This window comes from Diabrotica virgifera, chromosome 2 (assembly GCF_917563875.1).
Source record: "Diabrotica virgifera virgifera chromosome 2, PGI_DIABVI_V3a".
In the NCBI taxonomy this organism is placed as follows: domain Eukaryota; kingdom Metazoa; phylum Arthropoda; class Insecta; order Coleoptera; family Chrysomelidae; genus Diabrotica; species Diabrotica virgifera.
In genome coordinates, this window is record NC_065444.1 from 247,584,593 (window position 1) to 247,599,330 (window position 14,738).

The following is a 14,738-nucleotide window of genomic DNA, read 5'->3' on the forward strand; positions in this document are numbered from 1 at the left end:
AGAGATCAGTAGTGTATACGCCTCAGCAGAACGGTAGGGCTGAGAGGGAAAATAGAACCCTAGTTGAATCAGCCCGAACTATGATACAAGGGCAAAAGTTGAATAAAAACTTGTGGGCAGAGGCCATACATACAGCAGTGTATGTTTTAAACCGAACAGGCCCTAGTAGCATAAAAAATGTGACACCTTATGAATTATGGTACAAAAAGAAAGTCAATAATATTTCTACACTCAAGAGTTTTGGTTCTAGAGTATCAGTGCATGTCCCAAAAGAGAAGAGATTAAAATGGGATGCAAAAAATATGCTTGGTTTCTTTATTGGCTACAGTGAGGATGTAAAAGGTTACAAAATATTTGTCCCAGACAAAAATAAAGTTGAAATTCATCGAGATGTCATATTTTTGCCCGAGAAAACCATAGAAATAAAAAATGGGGAGACAGACATGAATAAAAACATACAGATGATATGTGAGGAGATAAAGTCAGAAGAAGATGACAGTGAAGCAGAAGAACCTCAAAATAATAGAGAAGAAAGCAGTGAGAGTGACCTCGAAACTGATAGCAGTGTTGAAGATGTGAATGAAATAGAGCAGGAGCATGGATATGACCTGAGAAGACATATAAAAAGACCCTCAAGATATGATGATTATGTTCTGGATGATGACGAAATGAGTTTGTTGACTTTTAGTGATGATGAAGAACCCCAGACGTATGATGATGCAGTGGCCAGTAGTGAGTGTAAAAATTGGAAGAAAGCTATGCAATCAGAAATAAATGCGTTGCTAGAAAATGAAACATGGGAGTTTGTGCAAAGTAGTGATGGTCAAAAAGTCATTGAGTGCAAGTGGGTGTTCAAGAAAAAGAAAAATGAAAATGGTAAAGTAGTGAAATATAAAGCTCGTGTGGTAGCTAGAGTTTTTCAACAAATTGGTATGTTTTTTAATGATATTTATAGTCCAGTAGCAAAATTACCATCAATAAGGATTTTCTTAGCCATGTGTAATACTTTTGATATGAAAATTCATCAAGTAGATGTTTGTAGTGCATTTCTAAATGGGGATATTAAAGAAAATGTTTTTATTTCACTCCCAAAGGGATTTAAAGAAAAAGAGGGCACTATTTGCAAATTAAGAAAATCCTTATATGGTTTGAAAAGTTCACCTAAAAATTGGAATGACAAATTTCATAATTTGATGCAAAATTTGAGTTTTTCAAGATCTGAATATGAATATTGTCTTTATATTAAAGTAAATGAAAAAGGTAGGATATACATTTTGCTGTATGTTGATGATTTGCTGTTGGCAGGTACAAATGATCAAGAAGTTGAGAAAATAAAATACATTTTAAACAAAAACTTCAAAATGAACGACTTAGGTCAAATAAAACATTTTTTGGGTATGTGCATAACTCAAAATTTGTCTGAAGGCAAAATAAAAATTAATCAAACTGTTTACTTAAAAAATGTTTTGAAGAAATTTGACATGTCAAGCTGCAAACCATCAACAACACCAATGGATAATAATTTTCACCACGATTTTCTCAAACGAAAAAAATCTGAGAGCATAGAGATAGAAAAGAAATGTAGAGTTGCTATAGGATGTTTGATGTATGCAATGTTATGCTCAAGACCAGATTTGTGTATAGCTATAGGTATATTAAGCAGGTATCAAACATGTGCAAGTAACGATTTGTGGGTAGCAATAAAAAGAGTATTAAGATATATTCAAAGCACAGTTACTATGAGTTTGATATACTATAAACATAAATATAAACAGGAAAATTTGATAGTAGGGTACTCAGATTCAGATTGGGCAGGTGACCGTACTGATAGAAAATCTACATCAGGATATGTATTCAAAGTTTTTAATTGCACGGTGTCATGGGCATCACGGAAACAGTCTACAGTCAGTTTGTCCTCTACTGAAGCTGAATATGTTGCACTAAGTGTATGTGTGAGTGAAGCATGTTGGCTAAGATACTTAATGTATGATTTAAAAATAAAACCTGATTATGTAGCGGTTCTAATTCATGCAGACAATCAAAGCGCTATAAGGGTTAGTAGAAATCCGGAATTTCATAAGAGACTAAAACATGTTGATATTAGATTTCATTTTGTACGAGATAAAATTAAGGAAAATATTGTTGTATTAAAATATCTTAATACAAGTGACCAACAGGCTGACATATGTACAAAACCATTAGGTTTAACTCTGTTTAAAAAATTTAGAGAGTTGCTAGGTTTAGAATAAAAAAAATTAATTTAGATCTAGGAGATTTACCGTTGAGGGGGGGTGTTGAATACCCAGTAAAAATAAGCAACGGCAAATCTAGGGGATTTTTGTTATTGTATGATGTAGTTGGAAACAATGTTATATAAGTGTCAGATGTCAACTGTAAGCAAAAATAAGTGTCAAGGAAAAATAAATGTTGATTTTGATGTTTAAGTTATTTGTAGAATTATTGAGTTTTCTTTTAAAATAAAACTGACTAGAAGTACTTCGGTGTTTAATTAACATCCACGCAATTCTGCAAAACATCAAATATACTTGATTATAAAAATGCCACAAGAAAATAGCTTCAGAACAATAATTACTTACCTAAAACTTTATTTGAAAATTAGAGTTTTTGTTGGGAAAACCCGCATTTTCCGAGGAAAATTTTCGTCGGAGCAAATCGGGAAAAACATCTCTATGCAGAATTTAAATGCGGTGAATTTTTATTTGGGTGTTTTTGTTGTAAAGTTAAAATCTTCGAAGTTATAGAGCAATAATTGAAAAAAATACGATTTGTCGCCGCCATTTTGTTTATAAAAAAAGTAGCACACTATCTGCGGACTTTGCATACCTATATTATTAATATATAGGATCTTAAAATTCGATTCCAGCAATAAAATTGCTGGAAAATAACTTTTTTATGAATTTTGCTAATTAGCCCAGAGTATAGAAGAAATTAGAAATGCTATAAAAACACTTCAAAAGAATAAATCCCCTGGTCTGGACAATAAATGCTGAGTTAATTATAAAAGGCAGTCATAAACTTATTCATTCATTCAAAAAAGGAATCATTTATGAACTATAGAGGAATTTCACTAATCAATGCTACTGACAAAATATTTGCTTCATTATTGCTATAAAGTTTACTACCATATGCTGAAGAAATAGTTGGGGACTACCAATTTGCTTTCTGAGCTTCAAGATCGACTATTGATCAAATATTTACTACAGTACAACCTGCTATATCCGGACCTGTCATATCCAGACCTCCCCATATCCGGACGGTTCTGCGCCGTCCGGATCTACCGAAATCTACCGAGAAAGGCAGTCCTGCTGTTGGACAACGCACTAAAAGAAGAACTAAAAGATGCCGAAATAATGTACTATAGAATCTATAAAACGTGTCTATCGACGAAAGTTATTGACGGCGTTGATTACTGGAATGTACGAAGGAGAAAACTTTTCAGAGGCTGTAAAAGAATTAGTGGTCTTGATATCCGGATTTTTTCATATCCGGATCGGTCTGTCGCCACATTGATCCGGATATGGCAGGTTTGACTGTATTAGCAATATGCTTGAAAAGAATTGGTAGTACATATAAACAAGATGTACATTAGATCTTTATAGATTTCAAACAGGCTTATGATTCAATTAATGGTCCAAGACTATGACATGCAATTGTTGAGCTGGGCATACCCAAGAAACTAGCTGTGGTACCACAAATTTGTCTAAGTAACTCCTTTGCACAAGTTAGAATAGGAGTAAAAACATCAAATGCTTTCGGCATAAATTCTGGACTGAGACAGGGAGATCCGTTGTCCCCATTCTTGTTTAATCTGGCCTTAGAATAATCATGCGAAAAATTTATCCAAAAATCAAAACCAGACATAGCTGCTAGGAGAGCAAAAATCATACTCGCCTTTTTTGATGACGTAGATGCAGTAGCCCACCTCCGTCACGGAGATGGCACAAGAAGAAGAAAAAATTTAATGCAGACAAAACAAAATACAAGGTCGTTTCAAAACCAGAAGCAAAAGTCACCAATGACAACAAAATAGAACAAGTAGTTGAAACGCAAATAATGGTTGGAAGTAGATCTTTCTTTGCAATGCAACATCTAATGAAGTCAAAGCTTGTCTCACGAGGTGCAAAAGCCTAGATATATAAGACCATAATACGACTAGCAGGAAAGTAAAATTCTTTGAGTGATATAATATAGTCCCCTGCAGAGATAGTGTCACAAACGAATGGAGGCACAGACACAATAATGAGTTAGAGGCTCTATTCGGAACGGAAAGAAAAATCTAGAGAAATATATAAACTAAGCTGGGAAGAACATGTGATATACAGTAATAACAATCGCCTTAAACAATGTGTTTGGCGAAAGATCAGATGGGAGAAGATCTATATGACAGCCTAGAAAAAGATGGAAAGATGCAGTAATAGAGGATCTGGAGAAAATGGGAGTGAGACAATGGGAAATAGTGGCACAGGACCAACAAACAAAGACCAACAGCACAGACTCACGAAGAGTTTTAACGCCACTGAGGATGAGGTTTTTGTGTTAAACTGATAAAACTATAATTTTAAAATATAATTTCAGTGATTGGCTCCAAAAAATTGCTTCAAAAATATTCTCAGTACATATTACTTATGTATACTTATTCAGCATGACATACAATTTTTGAAGATATCGCAATTTTGAAATGTGATGAGGTTTAAAAATAAAAATTGATTTAAAGAAGACATGAAAAATAGGATAGGATCATATCAACGTATACATGAGGCGCTCAGAGCAACAGTGGCCAAGCCACAAATTGAGCATTTTTAGATTAATATATCAATAAAAGCAGCAACATTAAACAACGAGGGTCTACACAACCTACCTCTATATTTGGCTAAATGGCGCCACATAATTTGTAGCGCCATCCCATAAACATAATGGAAATCTGTACGTTAGAATTGAAAGGGCGGTAGTCCATTTTTACAGTAAATGGAGATATGCAGCCAATAATACATTTAAAGGTGTTATCTTTCGAATGGTGGTTAATACGTAGTTGTACCGGCAATACTACTAAAATTGCAAGTCGGATGTCCACTGTGAAATTTGTTGCAAAAAGCCCTATGTGGTACACCGGACTTTTTTGCATGGCACAATGATTGTTAAAAAGACGGCAGTCCAATCTCTATGGACAACCGCCTGTCAGCTGTGTAAAAATTTATGTTATAAGCTGTTTTTGCATGGTTTATAGATAAAAGTAACTTTTTCTTTATAATCGAGATTAATCTGATAATAAATAACCAAAAATGTCTGAATCAAGAGCAAAGAAGATGGTTTTACTGAGTTCAATCTTCATTTCAAGCCCCCTAACATTGATACATGTGACACCTGTGACAGTTTTGAAAATAAGCGAAAAGAGGCAGATCCTAATGTTGAAGATATTTTAAAGAAAAAAGCAGATCATTTGAATGACGCAGATAACAGATACAAGTTAAAAAGGCAGGATAAGATAAGATGCAAGCAAAATTTAAAGGAAGTCGTAGCAATGATAGAGTTGCAAAAATGCCTCCCTACACCCAGTGGCGTAGCGTGAGTGTCGGCCGCCCGGGGCGGAAGACAATTTTGCCGCCCTCTTATTTAGGTATTTTAATTTATTGTATACTATACATTACATACATTAGTTATAGAGAACTTTTCGGCGAGAACAGCCATCAATATTTTGCATTATACAGGTTGGATTAAATAAAAAAGTTTATCTAAGTTTTACAATCACGTTTATTAATACAAAAATTCTTTTACTTTAACCAATTAGATACATTGATATAACTTAGGTACCTATTACTTAAGATTAGGTAGGTACACCTTGACGATACTGTTATATTTTTATTTTTATTGAAAGTAATATGAATTAAAATAGTTTAATAAAATTAAATAATTAATTAAATATTAAATAATTAATAATTAAAAAATTAATAATTAAGAAAATAATTTAATAATTAATATGAATAAAAAAGTTTAGAATTAAAAACAAAACCTCCGTCTTTAATTAAAAATGTATATGTCTACTTTTTTTAAGAGCAAAGTCTTTTATTGCACCGTCAATGTCTATAGAATCACACACCTCTTGCTCAATAGACAAAATGGCCAAATTAGTTAGTGCATTGTCGATCTTAAATATTTTTTAATCAATTTCAATTTTGAAAAACCCATCTCACAGCTGGCATTGCTTATAGCAACTGTGAAAAATATTCGGAACATTATTAAAATATTGGGCAGAGTATCTTCCAGCTTGGATTTAACTATAAATTTAAATAATTCAAGTGAGTCTGCATTATTCAATTTCGTTGCCTGTAGCAGCAACGAATGTCCACAGTCGAAGTTTTTCCAGCTTGAAACCCTACTCGTCAGTTTCGTCAGATGCGTAGTCTAGGTCTAGATTACATTCAGCGTTGTCTGGATCTGATAATATAGCTGGCATTAGATAAACAAACTTATCCATTGAATTCTGTAGCTGTTGAGAATGCTCACGAATTTCTACAATAACTCTATCTAACGAAGAAAACAGCTTTCGTCTCAACTCATTTTCACAAGATAAATTAGCACCTCTAGTTCCGTCATCAAAAATATGTTTTCTTGTTATGCGCCTCCGAGGTTTTATGGAAATTCCAAGTTCTTCACACATATTTTTGCATAACCTACAGCGCCATTTGCCCATTCCTCTGTTTTCTCTGTCAAAATCATCTGCAAAACATTTACTTTCTGAGCGCACAATCTTATGTCAAGTCCCCTTGTTTGAAATATTTTTGTGCATCATTCACTTCATATGTAGCACAGGTTGCCACAGGCCCAAAAAACAAAGAAAGGAAAATGACTGCATCGAAACTAGTAAAACACCTGCATCTGTCCTAGTGTTTAAACTTTCACCTGCCTCTGTCAGTTTTTCCAAAGTGACGAGAATGTCTTTGTAATGATGCCATGTCACATTTATGGCATCGCCTCTTGCACTCCACCGTGTGTCTTGAATCCTTCTTTTGCCTGTAGCTGCTATCAGCAGAACTTCCCAACGATGTGTCGATGAGAAAAGAAAAAGAATAGGAACGTTCTAAAGTACTGAAAGAAGTTGTGCTGATTGTTAGTCATAAACGGGGAATTTCCACAAGACATTATAGACGTTGCACATAGGGGTATTTATTTAATAAAACCGGACAAAAGTCGAAATCGGCAACTTAAATAAAACCCTGGCTAAACCTCATTTTCCACTACCTAAGTAACCGACCCATCTAATGGTAGGTATAAATCAACCTCCTGGTGTGCACCTCTCAGCTAGGTCAGTTGGAACTTAGTTCTTAGCGAAATCGATTGCTTTTGATCTCGGCGTTTTTAGTTTCTGTGAATTTTAAATTTAATACTGTGTTTTTCTGTAGAGAAGTTTAGTGGAAAATCTTTGTGAATATGGCAGAAGAAGATATGTACTCTATTTTAAAATTACAATTGAATGAATAATTAATTATTTTTCATATTTAATAGTCATATAATAAAAGTAATTATTTTGGTATATATTTTTACTTAAATTTATCAAACAGCAGTGTTTTTGTTAATGTGTCGGGTCTTGTCGGGCTACAATTTATGCATAGTAGTACTAATAAACTTGTTGGCTAACAAACAACGTTGTTAAATCATCCGCCTACTTCCGCCATTTTGTTTACTCCAACTACATCTCATGAAGAGGATAGCGACGATAATACAGATCAGGAAGAAAATAAAAGCGAAGAAGAAGACGATTAATATTAGCTAAACAAATATTTAAAATATATTATAATGTATGCAAAGTCTAAATACACTTTAATTATGACTATTTGTTGTGTTACAGTCTTATTAGACTTATTTCAGTAACTCGTTCTTAGTAACACTTAATCCCTAGAATGCATTATGCTATCAACACTTAATCCGATTATTTGCATAAACAATTAAATAAGTTCAAAATTCAAAGCATATTAAACAGGTCATTATATATAAAGTATTTACCTGACCCAAACCCAGCAATTAGTCTAAATGTACGAAATGGCAGGTAGAATAAATTAAATTTACGTTATTATAGTTTTGTCCGGTTTTGTTACCCAAATACTCCTATGTGCGTTGTTGCCAGTCGCTACAAAATATCATTCAAGAAAAGGAATTCCCCGAATTCGTCACAAAATAAGTAATGAAAAATTCCGTGCTTCTTTCAATCGGTCCAAATTTGTAGTTGCGATAAAAATATAAAATATTTCAAATATTTACAAAATATTTTTATTATTTATTGTTAAATTTTGCCGCCCCTAAAAAGTGCCGCCCGGGTCGGACCGCCCCTACTACGCTACGCCACTGCCTACACCTATGTTAACTAATGGAAAATTGTTTTATTTAAAGCAGTTATGGACATTTAATTTTACCGTCTATAATGATAGTACTGCCGAAGGTTCATGCTTCATGTGGGACGAGTCTATTGCAAAAAGGGGTGGCAACGAGATAGCTTCCGCTGTAATAATGTGGTTAAAAAATTTACCTTCTACAACAGAAGAGGTAACATTTTGGTCAGACAACTGCTCTGACCAAAACCGATTTTTTTTTTTATTTTGTATGTACAGGGTGTAACAAAAATACAGGTCATAAATTTAATCACATATTCTGGGACCAAAAATAGTTCGATTGAATCTAACTTACCTTAGTACAAATGTGCACATAAAAAAAGTTACAGCACTTTACAAAGTTACAAAATGAAAATCGATTTTTTCCAATATATCGAAAACTATTGGAGATTTTTTATTGAAAATGAACTTGTGGCATTCTTATGGCAGTAGTATCTTAAGAAAAAATTATAGTGAAATTTAGACACCCCATAAAAATTTTATGGGGGTTTGGTTCCTTTAAACCCCCCAAACATTTGTGTATGTTTCAATTTTGATTATTATTGTAGTACTATTAGTTAAACACAATGCTTTAAAAACTTCTTTGCCTCTTGGAACTTTTTCGAAAAGTTAGTATTTGTCGAGATATTTTGAATATTATTTGTCAAATCCACCACGTATTTGTATATGGCTAAGTACGATTATGGAGACTTGACAATAATAGGAAAATTTATTTATGATTTACATTTTTAGGTATATTTTGAACCATATTAAAAATGAAGTCACATCTCGATAAAATGTGCCTTACCGAAAAAATACAAAGAAGCAAAAAAGTTTTAAAAACACTGTGTTTAACTAATGGTATCGCAGTAATAGTTTAATTGGAACGTACACAACCATTTGGGAGGTTTAAAGGAACAAAACCCCCATAAAATCTCTACGTAAACATATTAGAAAAGAAGCCGCAACTCGATAAAAACTGCCTTGTCGAAAAAATACTAAGAACCAAAAAAGTTTTAAAAATATTGAATTTAACTAATAGTATCACAATAATAATTTAATTGGAACGTACACAAAAGTTTGGGTGGGTTTAAGGGAACAAAACCCCCATAACATTTTTATGGGGTGCACAAATTTCACTATAATTTTTCTTTAAGTTATTCCTGCCATAAAAATGACACATGTCCATTTTCAATAAAAAATCTCTAATAGTTTTCGATATATTGGAAAAAATCGATTTTCATTTTGTAACTTCAAAGGGCTGTAACTTTTTTTATGTGCATATTTGTACTAAGGTAAGTTAGGTTCATTCGAACTATTTTTGGTCCTAGGATAGGTGATTTAATTTCTGACCTGTATTTTTGTTACACCCTGTATATGTGGGTCTATAACACCTCAGTAGTTAGAATTCATCATAAATATTTACTCAAGGGGCATACACACAACGAAGCAGACACAATACATGCACTAATTGAAAGGAAGAAGAAAAGACTGCCTACTATGAATATTTCTGTACCTCATGAATGGGCCCAGTTTATAAGGACCTGCAGTTCGTTAAAACCACTTATTGTTTATGAGATGAAAACAAGTGACTTTTTTAACTTTGAAAAAATGGGCAAAGAATCGACAAGCCCGTTTGTGAATTGGAAACGGAACGCAGACAATGAACCCTTTCTATCCTCTAAAATTGTGCACTTGAAAGTTGAAAGAGACCACCCTGGCATTATGTTTTATAAAACAACATTTTCCCAGGAAAATTTGTCAATTTTAAAAGGAAAATGAGAAGTTCTCTCGATGGTCTCCTACCAAAAACATTGGAGCAAATAAATAATGAAAATTCAATTCCAATTGATAGTTCAAAATATAACCACCTAATGGAATTGCTAGAATGGGTACCTTCTATTTACCATTCCTACTATAAATCTTTAAGAACAACAAAAAATAAAGTTGTCGTTAACAAAAATAATTCTTTATGTTCTGAAGATGATTAAATGCTTTTTAATTTAAGCTTTATATTATTTTTGTAATGCTAAGTTCCGATTATAACGTTCTTTTCCTAATAAAATGATACCAAAAGGGCGGCTGTCCTGTTTTTTTATTGATATAGTACCACAGAACAAAAAAGGCTGTTGTCCTAAATTATTTATAATTTCAATACAAAACAACTTAACGCCGATTATGTTACTGTAAAATAAAATACAAAGCATGCTTTACCACTTTCCTTTAAATCATAAAGCTGCAACATAATTTGATAATTTGAAAGGCATTTAAAATTATGGTGTACAAATTAAGAGCACTAATTTTGATCTACTGCAAAACAAACTGAAAGTGACTTCCGCCCTTTCAATTCTAACGTACAGAAATACAAATGCAAATATTGCACTTATCTCAAAACTTTGTTTTTGGGGTTAGGCCACTGTTGCTCTGAGCGCCTCAAATTATAAAGGAATGGAAGAAAATGGATTATGGTGTAGGCACTATAAAGTTGAGCTTTTCTGCCTGTGAAACTAGTAACTTAGTGAACCTAGCATTGGTAGGTCTATTAAAATAAACATCAAGCGGTCCACAACATGAACGCCACTTAGAGAGAATGAACAAGATGGAGCCATCGAAACACATTTATAACAAATTCAAATTTGAGGAGGAGAGACAGGCACAGAGCACGATTTAAGGATCATGTGAAAGACGACTTTTGAGTGTTTGTGTGAGTACGATATTGGAAAACCAACAAGGATATCAAGGGATGGAAGATGATACTACAACAGGCCCAAGCCCATTGCTTTAAAAACATTATTCTTACATATTATTTAAAAACATTTCGTTACATATTATGTACCTATCCTTACTTATTCAGCATGACATACAATTTTTGAAGATATCCCAATTTTCGAATGTGATAAGAGGTTTAAAAATAGAAATTGATTTAAAGAAGACTTAAAAATAAGGTTAAAATCCTACCAAACTATAAAAGCGACCACCTTGTATGCAGTGAACTATTACAAATTTAAATTAACAAATCATTGTAGATAATGAATTCCTTTACATTTGACATATATTAAATTTAACACTTTAACAATTCCTATTTTAAATTCAGAATTATGTACTAAAACCTAATTTGACTATTAGTATGGAATTTTTTTGACTATTTTATCACCTTGGAAAATTTAGACTTGTCAAAAAGCAGTACAATGACAATCACAAAATATACTTGAATGTAGTTGCTATTTTAATCATTTACATTAACAATATCCGCTTATCATATATAATTTAAGAAATACTGAAGGCAAAGACTATAATTAACTTTTAAACTGGTACGTAATACTGATAAAAACTTGAACATATTAAAGAATTGTGTTAATATAAGAATGGGTAGAACATTAATTACAAATTGAAGTAGGTAGAAGATTGTCTGAATTTTTGGAGATATCACAATGATGTTGCAGATTTAGTAAAGTAATTAAACGGTATTATTAAATAATATATTACTTACCTCATTTAAGAACGGAGTCACATCATAAACATTGTTGTGTATTACTATCCATGTACTTTTATTATCATTGTGTTTTTTAACGTCGGCCAAAGAGTATAATGTGGTCATGTTTCTTTTTAAATTTTAATACTAGAACGCACCGTACCGCCAACACCTAAGTTGATAAAATGCTTAAACAAATCAATGGATTTAATTTTATGATAAGTCGGAAAGGAACCTTGATCTATGACCGATGACGACGTTTTTCTAGGATCACCGATCAGCCATCAATCAACCTTTGCGACTTTGCGCCTTGCCTTGCGCTTTGCGCTTTTCGTCTGTCAGTCTGTCGTGTCAGGTTTACCAACATGAAATTTGAAAATCGTAAGGGCGTTCCACACGAATAGAGATGGTATTTTTCGAAAAATAATAAACAAATTTTGACGATACAAGAAAGAAACATAAAATTTTTAATTAATTTTAATTAATTTAACTATGTAATACCAAAAAATATTTAAAAATTAAATTGCAACGCATAAGAAAATTTTAATCTACAGTTAAAGCGAGTTTAAAGCAGGGATTCGGACCAAAAGTAAATAAAAGGTTCCGGTTCTAGTAAAATTTAAAATATTAGGTCCGGTCTGGTTCCGGTTATAGTAAAATTCAAAATTTTAGGTCCGGTCAGGTTCCGGTTTTGTTAAAATATTTTGATTCGGTTCTGACCAATTTTTTCGGCCCAATCGTTTTTCGGTACTTACAAATTTTTCATAGGGCTTTTCAACAACAAATTCATTCGTTTCGAGCTTCTGTCATATTTGTGTAGTATCTGTCATATCTGTGTGTAGTAATAATATACACAGATACAGAGATAGTCATATGTCATATAACCGTGTATATTACACAGATTTATACAACATATGACAGGTGCTCGAAACCCTTATAGGGCTTTTCATCGATTGTCATTATTTGTTTCGAGCTTCTGTTATGTGTCATCTAATATTAATATATCAACGCCATACGTTATTGGGTGCATTCAGCAGATGCAATCGCTAACTAATCGATTAGCGATTTTCTGCTGAATGCTACATATAAATTGTTAGCATTCAGCAGAAAATCACTAATCGATCATCGATTAGTTAGCGATTGCGTCTGCTGAACGCACCCTATGGTACATACCAAATGGGTGCGTTCGGACGACCACAGCGGCTGGACAGCTGAGCCAGCTGTAGCTGTCAGACGTCACCGCTGGAAGTCAGCCGCTGAGAGATTTACTAAGCTTTCCCTATCACGGCTGGATACAACCACTCAGCCGATTTCTGCTGACAGCCAGCCGCTATGGTCGTCCGAACGCACCCATACAAACCAAAGACGTATGACGTAGATATATTAATTTTAGACGACACCTGACAGAAGCTCGAAACAAATTATTGTGAATGAAAAGCCCTATGGATAGATTCATTTTATTATTTTAGAATTTGCTAAAACGGCATCCATTTATTTAAATAAAATATTTGACAATATTCTGAAATCGACACAAAAATTTTTATTTATCTCAACAACTTCAGAAACATTTGTTGACCAGAATTAAAAGAAGAAATTATAACATAGTTTTTTATGGTTTTTGATTAATTTTAAGAATAATAAAATATCTTGAACGTTTTTTGTTTATTAACAAAAGGTAACAAAATTGTTTGCAAACTTAAATAACAAAAACAAAAATTAACTATTCTTTGGGAAATAAGTCAAAATTTTACTTAAAAAAAATAATTTTATTAACGTTTCGACTTCCAATTCGGACGTCGTTGTCAAAATACAAAGATATTAAAAAATTAATCAAAAATGTTGCTTAGTAAAAACGCTGTGTCTAGGTACACGCTAACGTGTACGCAAATAAAAAAGTTAGGTACACGCGAATTAAACTTCATCAAGCCAGTGACGTCATTATTTAGCGTGGCCAGTGACTTTATATTTTGGTACACGCTATTTTGATATGTTTAGTGTTTGTTGTTTGTTTGATAGAAAATATTTTTATTAAGGGAGGGGGGAAGGAAAGCAAAACATGAGCAAAACTATATACAGTTGAGTCCGCGAGTCTTTACCCGTGCGTCATTAATACCTGGCGAGATAAAACACATACTTTTTATCTAGCATCATTCTCTTCCATGCATGAAACTCATGACAAACCAGCTGCCGTTTGTTATTAAGTAACAACACATGTTAATTTTTATGAACCATCTAGACTCAGTGCATTGAAAAGAGATAGGTACAAAAAAAGACGATTCGGTATGTTTTCATTTTTAAGCACAATTTGTTTGACGTTTCTGATTTGTTTAATTTTGTGGCTGTCAGTCAGTTGAACTTTTTGCGGTTTTTGTCGAATTTTTGCGTTTTGAAGTTTCTTTATATTACACAAACAGTTGTTTTCACAACTAATTTTATATTGGGCTTTGAAATTTTAAGGTAAATAATTATATTTAGGCAATTAATATTTAAAACATACAAAGCTAACGTCATTCACACAGTAAAGAAATGACTGTGTTTAGATTTCCGTCAAAGTGAATAAAATAACAAAAATAAAATATGGTATTGGATTTTTTTATAAATTGTTTAATTATTTATTAATCAATAATAATAAAAGAATTTATTAAGCTACTTCAAATGTAGCTGTAATTCTGCGCAAAAATTTTGAAGCAAAACTTACATTTGACATTCTATATATTTGATAACGTCAAATTTTATAATAAAACCCCTAATCGGAACAGTAGCCACTTTCTGTCAGTTGTTGTTGTGTGAAATAGATTTCCGACTTATTTCGTATGCTTTAATAAGTGATGACGCACGGGTAAAGACTCGCGGACTCAACTGTATTCACATAGGCGTAACCAGGG

General features: G+C 32.8%; 1 protein-coding gene across 1 annotated transcript in view; it reads right to left on the reverse strand.

The window, feature by feature from the left end:
* The window catches only part of LOC114327319 (cytochrome b5), a 102,629-nt gene extending 90,441 nt beyond the window's left edge, over positions 1–12,188 (reverse strand). The window contains exon 1 of the mRNA XM_028275906.2: positions 11,872–12,188. Within this exon, the coding sequence (XP_028131707.1) occupies positions 11,872–11,979 (108 nt within the window). The 5' untranslated portion in view covers positions 11,980–12,188. The remainder of the gene's footprint in view (positions 1–11,871) is intronic.
* Between the last annotated feature and the right edge of the window lie 2,550 nt (positions 12,189–14,738).